General features: G+C 42.2%; 1 protein-coding gene across 1 annotated transcript in view; it reads left to right on the forward strand.

Moving 5' to 3' along the window:
• Positions 1-19,371, forward strand: part of ccdc24 (coiled-coil domain containing 24) — a 100,537-nt gene that overhangs the window by 38,606 nt on the left and 42,560 nt on the right. The window contains exons 4-5 of the mRNA XM_080196544.1: positions 6,455-6,610; positions 13,857-13,949. Coding sequence (XP_080052670.1) covers positions 6,455-6,610; positions 13,857-13,949 — 249 coding nt within the window. The remainder of the gene's footprint in view (positions 1-6,454; positions 6,611-13,856; positions 13,950-19,371) is intronic.

Raw genomic sequence — 19,371 nt, forward strand, 5'->3', positions numbered from 1 at the left:
CAAGATGACTTTTTTTGCAGGCTTTTTTTGGATGATTCACTCTCCAGATGTTGATGTATGAGCGACTGTAGGCCGATTTATTGTCGTTGCCAGTATTGTGACATGAGTTATCATGACGGTGACTTATTGCAGGAAAGTTACAACTATATAGAAAAAAGTACAGATCATCTGTTCTCACCGACACCCGGGGTCACACTGGGTTCCCTCATGCCAGGACCTGCACCCTAACACCTGATAGGTAAAGATTCGCAGGCTTCCTCCTGATAGCCCCTTGGAGGGTCAGTGACCTGTGAACATCCATCCTTTAAAGGGGTTACACTACCTCACTATTGTTATGGACTTTTCCATCTTTTGAGAGGTATGACTGCCAATGAAAAATATTCTGTAATTAGGGGGTTAATTGGTAAATGCAGCCACACAAAGTTACAGTATCTGTGCCAGGTCTAACGACACAGGTTCCAGTCCATGGGAAACTCTTTGCTAATGGAAATTGGCTTTTTGCTGTGTACTCACTGAAGTGTTGCAAAAGGAAGCTTGGATTGTAACAAAAGACCGCCCTAGAACCTATGACTGCAATCTAATTTGGGCACAGTAACTAAGTTTCCTTTGGTGAAATCCTAATAATTAGCCCAATGATGGATGACATAAAAACATGCAAATCAATTTATTTTTGTAGTTGGAAACTTTTTGCATTGCAGCCTAATATTCAGCTGGAGTTAGAATAAAGTAAAACTGAAAGAACGCCTATACTGCAGAAAGAGGCTGTTCGGCCCATCGAGCCTGCACTGACAACAATCCCACCTAGGCCCTATCCCTGTAACCCCGTGTATTTACCCTGCTACTTCCCCTGACACTAAGGGGAAATTTAGCATGGTTAATCAACCTAATCTGTGCATCTTGGGAGTGTGGGGGGAAACCAAAGCACCTAAAGGAAACCCACACAGACACAGGGAGAATGTGCAAACTCCACACAGACAGTCACCCAAGGCCAGAATTGCACCCAGGTCCCTGGTACTGTGAGGCAGCAGTGCCACCATTGGAAAGCAGTCTCATCTCTACTGTTTATGCTTCTTGGCTGCTCTGTGCTTTTAACCAACTGAGTGATCTTGCATTCAGGTTGAATTAAAAGAAAAATAAATAGCTAGTTCTGCCCTGGGCTGATAAAGTCCTTTAATCTAAATTACATTTGATTTTCTGATTTTGCCAATTTTTCAGACTGACATGCTGGAGACTGGAGTTAAGGCATGGATGAAGCTGAAGTATCAAACAAAGTTATAATTAACCCCATGGAATTGATGTTAAAATACTCAACTTAGACAGTATAAAAGAAGGAGTCGTAAGTTTCACGATTCTCTGCACAGAAATTCATTTCTTATGTTGTGAAAACCATCCAAGTTTCAAACTATCTTAGCTTCTCCGTGGGCCAACATAATCAGAACTTTTCCAGTGGCTGACAGGTCAGACAAGCTAACTAAATCCTGTGCTTGGGAAAACTTCCTCTCAAATAAGTAGGGAATTAAAATTAAACTCTAAATCCCTTTGAAGTTGAAAGGCTTGGAAAAGGTTGCCTTTCCCAAGTAGAAACATATTAGAAGCCGGTGGAATGAAGGAAAATGGCAGTATGGATACAGAAATGGTTCTGAGAGAAAGCAGAAGGATATGGTGGATGGGCGTTTTTCTGATTAGGAGGTGGTTTGCACTGCTGTTCTCCAGGTTTCAGCTCTGGGTCCATTGTTCTCTGAGTAAAGGAGAATTAAGGAGCAAGTTTTTCCTTAAAATAGGTTTATTCACATAATCCAGAGAATACAGGCAGAGATTCATTTTTCCTCTCCTTTCTCAGCTGGAAACCGGTTCTTGTATATACCTAGGAATAATGCCCTCATTTTCCTCAATTTGGAACAGCTGCCCTCACTTGCAACTACAGTATGCACTTTTTAAAAGTTTATTTATTAGTGTCATGAGTAGCCTTACATTAACACTGCAATGAAGTTACTGTGAAAATCCCTTAGATGCCACACTCCAGCACCTCTTCAGGTACACTGAGGCAAAATTTAGCATAGCCAATGCACCTAACCAACACATCTTTTGGACTGTGGGAGGAAACTGGAGCACCTGGAGGAAACCCACACAGACACGGGGAGAACATGCAAACTCCACACAACAGTGACTAAACCCAGATCCCTGGCATTGTGAGGCAGCAGTGCTAACCACTATGCCACTGTACCACCTTCATTGTAATAAGATTGCCATGTTAACACATAATATTTTTCAATTTTTAACAATGAGCTAGGAGTAACATTGTAAGCTTGCAGATAAGAAACTTGACAAAATAATAGATGGTGATGAGGATAATTGTAGATCAATAAATAACATAGATCGGATATGAAATGTCCAGATGCATGGCAGATACTATTCATTTGAGAAATGTGAAGCAATGCACTTTGGGGAACAGATTATGAAAAGGCAAATCAATGGCATGATTTTGACAAATATTGAGCAGAGAAATTTTGGTGTTCATCTACACAAAAGGCTTGAGGACAAGGTGACCAGGGAGTTATGAAATCAAATGGGCTGCTAGGATTTATAAATAGGGGATAGAATATAAAAGCAGAACGATCAAGTGAGAACTTTATAAGTCACAGGTGAGGCCTTAGCTTGAGTATTACGGACAGTTCTGGGCACCATCATTCAGGAATGCTTCCTAATACTATTTTATCAAAACTAATATTAGACTATCTGGTTATTCAGTTTATTGTCTCTTGCTTTAAACAAGAGTGTAAATCTGCTATTCTCCAAACTAGTGTATTCAATTTGCATCTGTGAAAACTAGTAACCAAAGCCTCTGTTTTCTTCTCTTGTCTTAATTCAACAAATTCAACAGATACACGCCATGAGGGCCCAATGACTTACCTGTGGTATCTTAGTTCGGGGTTTCGAGAAGAGATTAATTTTCTATAGTTTAGTTTATTAATTATCAGGGAACTAACTTCAACAATTTTAAAAAGCTGGACAATGACTGAGCTCTATGTTTCAAACATACTATGTGACATGACCCACCCAGCTGTGAGAAACAGTTATACTGTTTTGCTGTATTGTAAATCAGTCTGCCATCTTCTATCTACCAAGCAGCAGCCCCGAAAAACAGCTCTGTCCAGGTTTAAATTCCTGGCCCCCATCTACACTTTGCTCCTGGAAATTCTGAACTTCTACATCATCGCCTATAAGACTAATTCATTGTGTAAGTCAACCCTACTGGGAAAGTAAATTATTCAGCATCAGTCTCCAGCCTGATGTCCTCTGTGAAAGAATACCCCATTGACTTTGATTCTGGACTCAGGGGAAGCAATAATTATTTAACTCCTTGCCCTGTAAGTTTTCCTTTCTCCATCTCAGAGTTGAAGAGTTCCTGTAGTTAATGTTTTTAAACCTATTCTTAACCTGTGCTTGTGCTTTGTTCACGTGCTGCCTCAGAGCAGGAGTATGAGGCACAAGGCAGATGTGTGCAGAGGTGTCTCTTGAAATTGAGGCATTGCTCACCTCGCAGCTGCACTAATTCTGCAATTGTCCACACAGTCTGATATGGCTTCTGCCACATGGGCTGGTCATGATAGCGGGTACTGCTTTACCATTGTTGTTCAATACTCCCCCTCAGTCCTCATGGTTTTGTCACTTATTTTGGGTTAAAATGGTTAGCCTGGTTATGTACCAGCACATAAGAATTGTACTCATTTTCCAGCTTTATTTTAGTATAAATTGATACATCTCCTTTGGTATTACTCATGGAGTTGTTTGGATTTAGGTCCTTACTTCGTGCTACTTTGTATCTGATCCCTTTGGGACAATAAGAACGTAAGAATTGGAGCAGGAATAGGCCATTTAGCCCTTCGAGCCTGCCCCGCCATTCAATAAGATCATGGCTGATCTGAAGTGGATCAGTTCCACTTTCCTGCTTTATCCCCATAACCCTTAATTCCCTTATGGGTTAACAATTAAGGGTTAACAATGCGACCAAGGCAACATTGTGACACCTGTTTGGACGGGAGGTCAGACAATTATCATGGTAGCTCTATCTGAGGTTAATTTGTACAATTGACAAGTACCTTGGGATGATTAAAGGCACTACATAGATGTAAGTTGTTGTGGTGAAACAAAATTTCAAAAGGAAGAAATTTATGATTGAATGTGATGGGAACTTATGTAGCATGTTAGGGAAAACGGAGTCCTTCAAGGGGGGAGGAAAAAGGACTGTCATCATTGTCCAGTTTTTCAACAAGTAATATTATCTTGGGTGCAAACCCAACCCAAAAAGGGAATTTATTGCACAGTTCTTCTGATTGAATAGTATCGAAAGGAACCTAAGGCAATTACTTGATCTTTTTGCAACTTATATTTGTAAAACTGGAGCCTTCCTCTGATGTGGGATTGTAAGTTGATTTCACTATGTATTCGGTAGGAAATACTTCTGTAACTGGTGTACTCTTCAAAGATAAGGGCTGAGTAGAGGAATATGTCTTTATCTCTTTATTCAGAGAAGATTGTTGACCAAAGGGAATCCTTTTCTGCATTAACCTCGAGAGAAAGCTGGCCAGAATCTTTGATGTTATTAGGTAGAAAGATGTTCCATTCCATAGCATTAACATATTTCAATACGAACTTAAAATTTGATATTGAATGAGTTATAAGATGAGATATTAGTGTTGTAGTAGCTGGCACCTTTAAGGGGTGTACATCGGGAGTGTCATGTGATCTGATCACCCAATGGGGAACAGGTGTGGGGATCTCGGTGCAGACCGTGGGCTTTCGCAACCAGAGTAGATCTTCGAGGTGGAAGAGTTAACATTATGAAAGTACTCTGTGTATTTATCTGCTTGTAAATAAACCATCATAGTTTGTTATACTAATTGGTCACCAATCCTTGCCATTATTACAAGTATGTTGGATTTTATCTAAGTAATTAACTTTACGTAACTAATCCGATAGCCAGTGTTATCGGGAACCGGTGGATGTGGTGTTTCTAGATTTTCAAAAGGCGTTTGATAAGGTGCCTCATAAAAGGTTGCTACAGAAGGTTAGGGTGCGCGGAGTTGGGGGTAAGGTGTTAGCGTGGATAGAGGATTGGCTGTCTAATAGGAAGCAGAGTGTTGGTATCAATGGGTGCTATTCTGATTGACGGTTGGTGACTAGAGGAGTGCCGCAGGGATCGGTGCTGGGGCCTCAGCTATTTACCATTTATATAGATGATCTGGAGGAGGGGGCTGAGTGTAGGGTGACGAAATTTGCTGATGACATGAAGATGAGTGGTAAAGCAAATTGCGTGGAGGGTGTGGAAAGTCTGCAGAGAGATCTGGATAGGCTGAGCGAGTGGGCGAGGACCTGGCAGATGGAGTACAATGTTAGCAAGTGTGAGGTTATCCACTTTGGCAGAAATAATAGTAGGAGGGATTACTATTTAAAGGGCGAAAAGCTGCAGCATGCTCTGGTGCAGAGGGACCTGGGGGTCCTTGTGCATGAGTCGCAAAAACCCAGTCTGCAGGTGCAGCAGGTGATCAAGAAGGCGAATGGGATGCTGGCCTTTATAGCGAGGGGGATTGAATATAAAAGCAGGGTGGTCTTGCTGCAACTGTACAGGGTCCTGGTGAGGCTGCAGCTGGAGTACTGTGTGCAGTTTTGGTCGCCGCACTTGTGCAAGGATATATTGGCCTTGGAGGGAGTGCACAGGAGGTTCACTAGGCTGATACCGGAGATGAGGGGGTTGGACTATGAAGAGAGATTAAATAGACTGGGTCTGTACTCGTTGGAGTTTAGAAGGATGAGAGGGGATCTTATAGAGACGTATAAGATAATGAAAGGGATGGATAGGGTAGAGGTAGAGAGATTCTTCCCGCTTAGAAAGGATAGCAGAACTAGAGGGCACAGCCTCAAGATAAGAGGGGGGGGCAGTTTAGAATGGAGTTGAGGAGGAACTTCTTCACTCAAAAGGTGGTGAATCTCTGGAATTCTCTGCCCATTGAAGTGGTGGAGGCTACCTCGCTAAATATATAAATATTAGATAGGTTTTTGATAGACAAGGGAATTAAGGGTTATAGGGAGAAAGCGGGAAAGTGGAACTGAGCCACTTCAGATCAGCCATGATCTTATTGAATGGCGGGGCAGGCTCGAAGGGCTAGATGGCCTATTCCTGCTCCTATTTCTTATGTTCTTATGTTATCAGTATGTGTTTCAGCCATTCTGAGATAAGATACTGTGAAATTATTTCCAAATGGACATCTGTTGTAATGTTTAAAGAGTTTGAGGCTCCAAAACACTTGAATTGCCTACAGCTGGAGAATAAGTATGGAAAAGCAGAGATTAGAATAAACCATGTTCCTTAATTGTTACCACAGCTACTCATAAATCTCACAGGCTAGCTGCTCTCTGTGTCTGAGTCGTGATGTATGCGTTTTCATTACTTCAGGGATGAGAATGATGTTCTTTCATCTTACAATCCTGATGTTGTCAATTTTGCCATGGGACCAAGTAAAGCTGGAAGCACCTTGAACAGACCTTCATGCACAGAGAGTTTGATAGACAAATGGATGGGACTAGGAAACAACAACAGGAAGAATGAAAGGTTGGTACAATTGTATTATATTACAGGTTGTTGCAATAAGTTATATGTTTGACTAATATGACTGTTGAATAAGGTTACATTTTATTTTGTCATGTTCTTATGATCTGGTAATGCAAGAGCATTTAGAACATACAGAGCAATTCTATAGTGTGGGCTGCACAACATTAGTGAGTTTTTATATAAATGTTCTTGTCTTAGTCCGCAAAGTGCTTAATTTCACAACTTTCCATGGTGGAAATTGAATCTGAAAGTGTTTTGCTAACCTAGTGCTATAAACCACTAAGCTACCATATTCAAGATGTATGCCAGCAGTGTGAGTTTTTGTCTATAATTCATGATTCAGATTGTTAAATCCAAAGGTCCACTTTAATAATTGGTGTTGGTAATTTTTTGTGGTAGTGATTAACTTCTGATCATTTTGCCCTAATCCAAGTCTCCCCAGTTAGGTGTCACTAGGGCGTGGGAGATATTCTCACCCGTACTTACAAAGATGCATATCCCTTGTTTCATCTGCATTTTAGTATAAAGGAAGTTGTGACAGCAGGTCTGATTTAAGTTAATTTATTAGTGTCACAAGTAGGTTTACATTAACACTGCAGTTAAGTTACTGTGTAATCCCATAGTCTCCATACTCCAGTGCCTGTTCGGGTACACTGAGGCAGAATTTAACATGGCCAACGCACCTAACCAGCACACCTTTCGGACTGTGGGAGGAAACCGGAGCACTGGAAGAAACCCACACAGACACTGGGAGAACATGCAGACTCCAACAGACAGTGACCCAAGCTAAGAATCAAACCCAGGTCCTGGCACTGTGAGGCAGGACTGCTAACCACTGTGCCACCATGCTGCCCCAAAAAGCCAATCAAACACCGAAGGGGGCACTTGGATTTGAACTGGGGACCTCGTGATCTGCAGTCAAATGCTCTATAATTGAGCTATACCCCCTTAATTATGGCGTGAACCTAATAGACAAAAAACACCTTAATCTTCATGTTGTAAGATTCTTAAAAGCACTCAATTGTCAGTATTTCACATTATAAGTGCCATAGAGTCATAGAGGTTTACAGCATAGAAACAGACCCTTTGGCCCAACTTGTCCATGCTGTCCTTTTTTTTAACGACTGAGCCAGCCCTGTGCTTGGCTCATATTCCTCGATAGCCATCTTACTCATTTAACTGTCTTAATGCTTTTTAAAAGAGAAAATTGTACCTGCTCTATTACTACCTCTGGCAGCTTGTTCCAGACACTCACCATCTGTGTGGAAAAAATTATTATTATAGACCTCTATAAGATCACCCCTAAGCCTTCTATGCTTCAGAGAAAAGGTTCCTCGCCTTATCCAGCCTCTCCTGGTAACTCAAACCACCAAGTCCTGGTAGCATCCTAGCAAATCTTTTCTGCACTTTTTCTAGTTTAACAATATCCTTTCTATAATAGGGTGACCAGAACTGTACAGTATTCCAAGTGTGGCACCGATGCGAAAAAATAGCTTTCATAAATTAATTCAGCATTACATGAATTAATTTATGAAAGAGATGTCTTCATATCAGTGCTGCAAACATATTTCCCTTTGTAAGAAAATGCTTCATGTGTAGAAGGTTTAATTGCCAAGGACCTGAATTGGTCCAAGTGGAAAATTATGCAGTGCTTTATCTTTGCATTCCCATTTAAAAACATCATTTTGTTTTTTATGTTCCAGCATTTGTTGCAGAAAGCTGCTCAGAAACATCACATTTTAGTGAAACAGTAATGGAATGCAGAGTGTACAGCACACCTTCTGTGCTACCTTACACTTAGCAGGAAGTTCACTTGGGGGATTTGGGGGTACTTTCTCCCCGTGTCTGCGTGGGTTTCCTCTGGATGCTCCAGTTTCCTCTCTCAGTCCAAGGATGTGCAGATTAGCTTGATTGGTCGTGCTAAATTAACTCTAGCGTCGGGGGTATTAGCAGGGTAAATGTGTGGGGTTAAGGGAATTGGGCCTGGGTGGGATTGTGGTTGGTACAGACTTGATGGGCCAAATGGCCTTCTTCTCTACTGTAGGGATTCAGTGATTCTACAGTACTGTTTGGTGGAGACTAGGTGGGTAGGTAGGATTTTGCCTTGCACAATTTCAACTTACTTTCCAGGAAAGGTGGCACAGAGATCTGCACATGCATGCCTGCTTCCAATTATGTACTTAGGAATGAACTGCAATTTTAATGTTACCTTGAGTAAGGAAGCCACCAAGCTTTCCCACCTGGTGAGAGACAGAATTCAGCCAGTATTTATTGCCCTTGGAGAAGGATATTCTTCATCTGAATCTGTTTTGTGAACTTATGATATTCTAATTAATTACATTGATTGAAGTGGCTGTTATTTTTTTTTCCTTGGCATGTTATATAAGAACATATGTTATGAGACATAATGTGAGCGCAGAATTGTGAAAGCAGTTTCATCTGATTTTCCTTCTTCCTTTCATATTCAGGCAGGAAAGTAGGAATTTAGCAGAAACCTCCAGTGAAATTCACTTTCATTTCTCTGAAAAACTATTAGAACATAGAACATAGAACATTACAGCGCAGAACAGGCCCTTCGGCCCACGATGTTGCGCCGACCAGTTACAAAAACAATGACCCACTAGCCTATACCAATCCCTTTTCGTCCATAAACCTATCCAGAGATCTCTTAAACGCCCCCAAACTAGACGCATCTACAACTGCAGCAGGCAGGGCATTCCAATCCCTCACCACCCGCTGGGTAAAGAACCTACCCCTGACATCCGTCCTGTAGCTACCCCCCCTTAATTTAAAGTCATGCCCCCTCGTGCTAGCTTTCTCCATCCGAGGAAAAAGGCTATCACTATCCACCCTATCTAAACCCCTAATCATCTTATATGTTTCAATAAGATCCCCTCTTAGCCGCCTTCTTCCCAACGAAAACAACCCTAGATCCCTCAGTCTCTCCTCATAGGACCTCCCCACCATACCAGGCAACATCCTAGTAAACCTCCTCTGCACCCTCTCCAACGCCTCCACATCCTTCTTGTAATGCGGGGACCAGAACTGCACACAGTACTCCAAGTGCGGCCGCACTAGAGTAGTGTACAGTTGCAACATTACACTGCGACTCCTAAATTCAATCCCCCTACCAATAAACGCCAAGACACCGTACGCCTTCTTGACAACCTTATCTACTTGATTCCCAACTTTCAGGGATCTATGTACACACACACCTAGATCCCTCTGTTCATCCACACTATTCAAAGTCCTCCCGTTAGCCCTATACTCGACACATCTGTTGCTCCTACCAAAGTGAATTACCTCACACTTCTCCGCATTAAATTCCATCCGCCACCTCTCGGCCCAGCTCTGCAACCTATCTAAGTCTCCCTGCAGACTATGACACCCTTCCTCACAATCTACCACACCTCCAACTTTGGTGTCATCAGCAAATTTACTAATCCACCCAACTATACCCTCATCCAGATCATTAATAAAAATTACAAACAACAGTGGCCCCAAAACAGATCCCTGAGGCACACCACTCGTAACTGCACTCCATGATGAATATTTACCATCCACCACCACCCTCTGTCTCCTATCTGATAGCCAATTCCTGATCCAACTTCCTAGATTACCCACAATCCCATACATCTGCATTTTCTGCAGAAGCCTACCATGGTGAACCTTATCGAACGCCTTACTAAAATCCATGTATACCACGTCAACTGCCTTACCCCCATCCACCTCTTTGGTCACCTTCTCAAAAAACTCAATAAGGTTAGTAAGGCACGACCTACCTGCTACAAAACCATGCTGACTATTTCTAATCAATTCATTACACTCCAAATAACTATAAATCCTATCCCTAATAATTTTTTCTAAAACCTTGCCCACAACAGAAGTAAGACTCACCGGTCTATAATTCCCGGCAAAGTCTCTGTTCCCCTTCTTAAACAATGGGACAACATTCGCTATCCTCCAATCCTCCGGGACTACACCAGAGACCAATGACGACCTGAAGATCTGAGCCAGAGGCTCTGCAATCACCTCTCTAGCCTCCCAGAGAATCCTAGGGTAGATCCCATCCGGACCAGGGGACTTATCTATTTTCAGCCCCTCAAGAATTTCCAGCACATCCTCTTTATCAACCGTAATACTTTCTATTTTACACCCCTGCGACCCAATGTCCTCCTCAGCTATATTCATGTCCCCCTGCGTGAACACCGAAGAGAAATATTGGTTCAATACTTCTCCAATCTCCTCCGGTTCCACACACAACTTCCCCCTGCTGTCTGTAACTGGCCCTAATCTTGCCCTGACCAACCTTCTGTTCTTGACATACTTATAGAACGCCTTAGGATTCTCCTTAATCCTATCAGCCAAAGTCTTCTCATGTCCTCTTTTAGCCCTTCTCAACTCACTCTTCAACTCCCTCCTAGCCAATCTAAAGCTTTCTAGTGCACTATCTGAGCCCTCCAATCTCATCCGAACATAAGCCTCCTTTTTCTTTTTAACCATCGACTCAACTCTTTTAGTGCACCACGGTTCCCAAGATCTACCAAATCCACCATGCCTGACAGGGACATACCTATCAAGGACTCGCAGTAGCTGCTCCTTGAAAAAATTCCACATTTCAGATGTTCCCAGTCCCTGCAATCCCCTAATCCAATCCATGCTTCCTAATTCACTCCTGATAGCCTCATAATCGCCCTTACCCCAGCTAAAATTGCTGACCCGAGGTTCACGCCTATCTCTTCCCATCACTAAGGTGAACGTAACCGAATTGTGGTCACTATCACCAAAATGCACACCAACTTCCAAGTCTAGCACCTGGTCTGGCTCATTTCCCAGCACCAAATCCAATATAGCCTCACCTCTAGTTGGCCTGTCTACATACTGAGACAAAAAACCTTCCTGCACGCTTTGTACAAACACTGACCCCTCTAGCGAGCTAGAACTATAGCAACTCCAATCAATATTCGTAAAGTTAAAGTCCCCCATAACAATTACCCTATTACTTTCACTCCTAACCAGGATTGTCTCCGCAATCCTTTCCTCAACCTCTCTAGAACTTTTAGGAGGTCTATAAAAGACTCCCAACAGGGTGACCTCTCCTCTCCTATTTCTAATCTCCGCCCATACTACCTCAACTGACAAGTCCTCATCAAACTTTCTCTCCGACACTGTGATACAGTCCTTGACTAGCAATGCTACCCCACCCCCCCTTCTACCTTCTTCTCTACTCCGACTAAAGCATTTGTACCCCGGAACCTGCAACATCCATTCCTGACCCTGCTCTATCCAAGTCTCAGAAATGGCCACAACATCAAAGTCCCAGGTACTGATCCACGCTGCAAGTTCATCCACTTTATTGCGAATACTCCTCGCATTAAAGTACACGCATTTCAAACCCTGCTCCGCCCCACCCCCACTATGCCGTGCCTTGTATTCCCCAACTATGCCCCCCTCACTTTCACCCCCTTTCCTCACTATCCCTCCCCCCCTCCGAATCAGTTTAAACCTTCCTGCATCGCTTTTGCAAATTTACCCCCCAGGATATTGATTCCCCTCTGGTTCAGGTGTAGACCATCCCTCTTATAGAGGTCCCACCTTCCCCAGAATGAGCCCCAATTGCTCAAGTACCTGAACCCCTCCCTCCTGCACCATCCCCTCAGCCACGAGTTCAAACTTTCCCTCTCCCTATTCCTCTCTAATCTATCCCGTGGCACAGGCAAGAGTCCAGATATAACTACTCTTTCTGACTTCGCCTTGAGTTTCCATCCCAACTCCATAAATCTTTGCTTAATATCCCCTTCCCTTAATCTCCCTATGTCATGTGTCCCCACATGAACTATAACTTGGGGTTGATCTCCCTCTCCCCTAAGAGTCCTGAATACTCTGTCCGATACATCCTGGACCCCAGCCCCTGGTAGGCAACACACCAGCCCAGAGTCCCTACCCTTACCTCCAACTCTCCTATCCGTCCCCATAACCGTGGAGTCCCCAATCACGAGGCCCAATCTCTTACCCCTAACCACCTGAGGCTTGCCAATAGGCTCACCCCCAGAGACCTGCTCCCTTTGGCTATCCCCAGTTGATTTCTCCTCAACTGTAGCCTCCAGGACCGAGAACCTATTTTGGAGGGGAACAGCCCCAGGGGATTGTCCCCCCAACTGCTTTTTGCCCCTCTTCCTGGCAGTGACCCAAGACTTATTCCTAGGAGTGACTATCTCCTTATAACTCCTTTCTATGTCCTGCTCCACTTCCCGAATTATACGGAGCTCCTCTAATTCCCCTTCCAGCTCCTTTACACGCTCCTCCAGAAACTGCAATCTAACACACTTCCCACAAGTAAAATCACCTGAAACACTGTGGGAGTCCCTCACTACATACATCCCACAGGAGATGCAGCTTACAGCCTGAACTGCCATCCCTGAATCAATTACCAGCAGAAAAGTAAAAATATAAAAAAAAACTTCCCTCACACTTATAATTAGGTTAGAGGAGGTGGAAGGGTGGGATTCTCTACCAGTGTAGAGAATCGGGAATCCTCTCTGCACTAATTTATAGTGTTAGGGGCACGAGAAAAAAAAAACTACAACTACCGGTAAGCGTCCTAGTGACGACTTCCGGTTTCTAACTAATTTAAAAAAAACCGCCGAAACTCGCGACTTAACACTAAAAATAAAAAGTTAAACGGAATAAACAGAAAATTATACCTTATTTTTGCCTCCTCGCACGCCCAAAAATCGCTGCCTCTCGACTCAGCTCCACAGGAACAATGAGGCCGAGACAGTGTGTTATTGACTGCATGTACCCATGGGTTTGTGATATTCTACAAGCTTTATGCCTCAGCAAAATTTCTCGCCCAGGGATTGGAGTCATATACACGAAATGCTTTTACTTGGGATCATTTAATGCTGCTTTATTATCAGAGATTGTGGTTAAAGGCTACATTTCATAATTCCTGCATTTAGCTGTACTCAAGGGAAAACTGAGTAGCAGATATGGTAGATCAGTTACCATTATGTGGCTTTGTATAATTAAGTCCAAAAGGGACACAAAGTTCAGCTATATCCACACTCTTTGGAGTGACATCAGAAAGCCAACATTAGTGAAATAATGCTTTATAGATACTGGATTCAGGCACCAGTTAAGATCATTTTAATTGTATAAATCCAGGATTTTGTGAACAATTATGAGAATAAATATATGTAGATTTTCAGAAAAATCTTGTCCTTAACTTTGACCCCTTTTCTAGCTTTTCAGCTCTTTCCATCTGCAAGGATAATATAGAAGCCATAAAAGACAAGATTAATGTTAGAAATATCGATGAGGTTGTGGCACATTTACGGTAAGTATCACTTCCCTTTTTCAAGTCTTCAATGTTTACTATAACATTATCAATGCAAGTGGAGATAATGTTGTTCTTTGTCATTTCTTCGTATTTGCGAAATGATAAAGGGGAAATCCCAATTATGATAAAGATGTTGAAATGGCACTATTTCAGGTGATGTTGTGTATGTGTATGTGGAAGTTTAAAAGGTTCCCAAGCAGAGGCTTAGTATTGCCTTCACCAGAGAAGGAAGAGAACCTGCCTTTCTTTTAAAAAGTGCTCCCCATTTCCTTTTTCTTTGAGCTTATCCCAAACTCATAACTTGAGGCTGTTAAAACGAGATCTTATATCCAGGCCATCCATGTAGATTTCCCAGAGTCAGCATCAGGAGGTGCTTGCAATAGGGTAACTTGCCAGTGCTCTCTGCTAGCATGGCATCCATTTTTAGGGTGGGCCTCATTTAAGGGAAGGAAAAGATTTCTTTTTCTAATATTCGAGGAATTTAAAAATGATTCTATAGAGAAAATGATCCAGAATTTAAAACTAACGGTGTAGAAATTATATATTTTTAAAATCTGTTCACAGAACAGACTAGGTGCAGGAAATCACCAGTCTTCTAAACTGAGCCAGCCAACAGTTTAGCCCTGTGGATGGGGTCGCTGGGTGATCCTGTAGGAAAATGTATAGGGAACTGGAGCAGGTTAGTGCATTTTATTGGTGGTGGGGAAGGTGGGGAGAATTTCTGCTCCTCCTGATACTGCAAAATTGAAATAAATTTAATGCCCATTGATCCGGTTGCTCTGTCTTGCCCATTGGTCTACAAAAAATGACTTTCAGGGCCTGGAAATTGTGCTAGGGTGGGTTTGGGTGTCAATGGGTGTCAAAGAATAAGCTCAGCAACTATAGGCTGGTCAGTTTATTGCTGATGATGGGAAAGCTTTCAGAAATGATAATACAGATCAAAATAACACTGACTCTTGGACTATGTGGGTTAATTAAGGAAAGTCAGCATGGATTTTTTTCACAAACATGATTGCCATCTCATGAAAAGAATCAGAGAATTGATGAGGGTAATACAGGTGCTTCAAAATGGCTTATTAGGTTGCTGCTGAGAGATTGTTTCTGCTAATCAGGGACTCTAAAACACGGTGGGAAGTCTCAGAATAAGGAGCCAATTGTTAGGGCTGAGATGAGGAGAAATTACTTCACTCAAAGCGTTGCAAATCTTTGGAATTATCTATCACAGAGGGTTGTGGATTTTCTATTGTTGAATACATTTATGGCTAACATAGATAGACTTTTGGTGTCGCAGGTAACCAAGGAATATGGGGAGTAGGCATGAAAATGGACTTGAAGTCCAAGATCAGTTATGATCATATTGAATGATGGAGTGGGTCTGATGGACGGCATGGTCCAGTCCTGCTCCTTGGTCTTATGTTTGATAAAGTATTTCACAATCAGCTTGCCAGAAAAGTTGAAGCCCAAGGAATAAAAGGGACAATTGCAGCATGGATACTCTTATGATTCAGGTTAGAAACTCCAGTGTTTTATGAATCTCACCTGCATAAATTTTACACCTTGAGTTTGGCTTGGATAAGCGTGATATGGTTACCTCTGGTATGATTCAAATAATCCACTAGGGAGCTTTTGTCAAACAAGGTGTATTTAAGAATACAGTTAACACGTATGGAAAGAAAAATAGCAATAACTTTTATCAATTACAAAATAAAGCAATCACGATAATGTATAACCCTTAACAAATATATCTGAAATGTTCCAATCAAACTAAAACCTTCCATAGACAAAACTCTTTAAACAATTAACACAGCAAAGTCTAATGCTCATGTTTTACTGGAATTGAGTCCTTTGGATGAATTCTGTAGTTCTCTTGACGCACCCAGAACAGTTTGAAGTCAGATCAGCTTCCTAGAACCCCAGGGAAAGACTCTGCGCAAGCCACCACCAGCAGATTCTCCTCTTCGGAAAGACAAGACCTTATTTTCTGATAACCAGCAGAGCTTCCAAAATCCGAGGAACGAGAGAGAGAGACTGTTTTCAGTTTAATGTCCACTCCCTTCTCAAGTAAACACTGCTGCCAGCCAGAAACAGAAAGTGAATCATTGAATTCCCCAGGAAGAAAAAAACCTGTCCAGAACCCATGATCTTCCTCCTAACAATGCAGGGCCATAAAACCAATCCCAGAATAAACATAAACAACCCCCATTTAAACCAGTGAAGGAGCAATGAAAGGACTCATCATGGTCAGCCTAGCAACAATGACATTAGCTAAGGCTGTGAGTTGCAGAGAGCATGAATAAAAAAAACTCTTAAAGGTACACTAACATCACAATATATATTGACTGAGTGACAGGAAACAGAGTAATGGTGAATGGTTGTTTTATAGATTAGAGGAATTGTATATAAGGGTTAAAGTTAGGACCACCACTTTCCTTGATCGGTATTAATGACCTGGATGGCCATCAAGCCTGCATTGACAACAGTTCCACCCAGGCCTTATCCCCCCATAGCCTCTGCTAGTTTCCCTTCCACTAAGGGTCAGGTTAGCATGACCAGACCACTTAACCCGCACATCTTTGGATTGTGTGAAAAACCTGGAGCACCTGAAGGAAACTCACAAAGACACAGAGAGAATGTGCACACTCCCCACAGATAGTAACCAAGGCTGGAATTGAACCTGGGTCCCTGGCGTCATGAGGCAGCAGTGCTAACCACTGTACCACCATGCCGCCCTATATAAATACTTCACCGATAAATACCGATTGAGTTGAAGGAGACTCATTCAGACCACTCACTAGCCTAGGTTGCCCATCACTGTAATAGAGGAATTGAGTGCAAAATCAATAGTTATGATGAACCTTTATAAAACACTAGATGTCCTCAACTGGAGCATGCTATTCAATTCTAGGCATCATACTTTAAGAAGGATGTGAAGGCTCTAGAGAAGGTGCAGGAAAGATGTATGAGAATGGTTCCAGAAATGCGGGATTTCTACTCTTGGATAAATTACAGAAACTGTAATTGTTCTCCTTCAGAAAAAAAATAAGGTTGTAAGCAGAATTCATTCAAAATTATGAGTGGTCTAGGCAGAGTAGATAAAGTGTTCCCATTGTCAGAAGGATTCTCCAGTCCCGCTGGTAGTGCTCGGCAGAAAACATGCGGCTGGGAGGCCAGAGAATCTGGTGTCTGATTGCTCAAATAAACACAACACTGCAAAGTTTCTAGTCAGAGCAGAAGGTAATGAGAAAATCCTAAACCTGAAACAGAAAGAATGCGAGACATCTTCTCTCCACTCTTTAAGCATGATTCATACATATGAGAACAATCCTTTGATTCAGTAAAACACACAAATAAAAACTGAGAGTTTGATTTGAAATGTGATGTAGGAGAAACCCAATTGCTGTCTTTAAATTCATCATATTGGCTCTTGCCAAGTGTAATAGTTGCCATCTGGATTGCACGGAGCTTCCCAGCCTTGCCAAAGGAATGCAAATAGTGAAGTGCCAGACTTTAAAGGGAATTTGGGGCAGAAAACCCTGCTTTCACAACAAAGAAACTGCTGTTATACTGTAAAATAAGGTACACATTCTGTGCTGAGGGTGGGAGGTTGAGGTCAGAGTGGAGCAGATAGTTAAAATAACAGGCCTCTTTCACTCTTCTAGTGAGAGTGAAGATAAAATTGAGGAACATGCCTCATCTTTTGATGCGGCACTTTGCAGCTTTCTTGGACTCAATGCTGAGTTCAGCAACTTCATATCATAATCACAGTCCCTATTTTTCCATACAGTAACTGTTGACAATGATTCTGCTGTTCCCATCTACACCTATTCTAGACCCATTTTTTGTTTCTTTTATTTGTTCCATTGCTGTCTCCTTTTGCCTTTTGACATTAAATCAGCCCTGCCACCCACACTGTTATACATCTTCCCTTTTATTCCTGTCCTATTCTTGCATAAACAGATTCCTAACTTTTTCCAGTTCTATTGGCCAGAAATATTAACTAGTTCTCACTCCACAAATGCTGCCTGAAATGCTGAATATTTCCATCATTCCCTGTTTTTATTTATGATCAAACTTGTTGTCCATTTCAAACCAGACATGACTGTCCAAGTTGCTTATCATTGACAGTTCTCCTTCCTCTGATTCCACACCTACTCATTGACAATTCAGTGGCACAAATGCAAGTATCAGAGAATATTGCAGCACATCTATTCACAGCCTAACCTTTCCAGGGTAAGCTGGGTGCACATTAAACAACTGTGGGAAGGATTAAAATAGTGAGAAGCATTGTCATGGTCCCTATGATTTTTAATAAAGTAGTCCGATCATTTAATGTTGTTGATGTGCACCAGATGCCCCCTTTGTGTTTGAGGGCATATAGGAGTGCCTGTCGCATTCTCCTACCAAGCACTCTGGATCAGCTTCTTAAGAAGTATGCTAAGTGGGCAGAGTGTCAAAGCCTACTCCTGTTTCAACGTTCCAGATTGGAATCTGACTTTTCGCGTTTTATGCAACATTTAGTTTACTATCTTTGCCCAGTTTTTCTGTTTATTTTTCTGTACGTATAACAATGGAAATGTTTCAAAAAATACAGCTACCCTTCATTCTTGTGTTGCTAAATTATTTTGTATTCATTTTGTTCTCCCTTTTCGCCCCAGTCCTTTATCTCTCTCTTTAAGTCTGTTACAATATCAGTATTGTGCTACATATTTTGGAGGGCATACCTGGCTGCTGGCATCGTGACATCTGCAAGAGGTCTCTTGGCATTAATGTTCCAGTACTGTTTTAATGCACTGTACATGCAAAATGCACCCTGCAGCCTAAAATGTAGATTGTGTAACATCAATATCATTGTAAGCGAATATCACTCATTTGGTTTGGCTATTACAATTGCCTTTACCATTTTCAGCCCATTGAATGATCCCAGCACTCTTCAGATATTCCACTAAGGCTTATTTATTTTATTATCACAGTAGCTTACATCAACATTGCAATGATGTTACTGTGAAAATCCCCTGGTCACCACACTCCAGCACCTGTTCAGGTGCACCAAGGGAAAATTTAGCATGGCCAATACACCTAACCCAGCACGTCTTTTGGACTGTGGGAGGAAAGTGGACCACCCGGAGGAAACCCTGACAGAAATGGGGAGAATATGCAGACTCTGCAAAGTTACCCAAGCCAGGAAATCAAACTCGGATCCCTGGCACTGCGAGGCTTATTTAGGTACACTGAGGGAGAATTTAGCATGGCCAGTGCACCTAACCAGCACGTCTTTCGGACTGTGAAGAAAGCCAGAGCACTGGAGGAAACCCTTGCAGGCACATGGAGAAAGTATAGATGCACAGACAGTGACCCAATTCAGGAATCGAAACTGGGTTCCTGGAGCTGTGAGGCAGCAGTGCTAACCATTACCACCGTG

The sequence above is a fragment of the Carcharhinus amblyrhynchos genome, chromosome 9 (assembly GCF_965287045.1).
Source record: "Carcharhinus amblyrhynchos chromosome 9, sCarAmb.v2.hapA, whole genome shotgun sequence".
Taxonomy (NCBI): domain Eukaryota; kingdom Metazoa; phylum Chordata; class Chondrichthyes; order Carcharhiniformes; family Carcharhinidae; genus Carcharhinus; species Carcharhinus amblyrhynchos.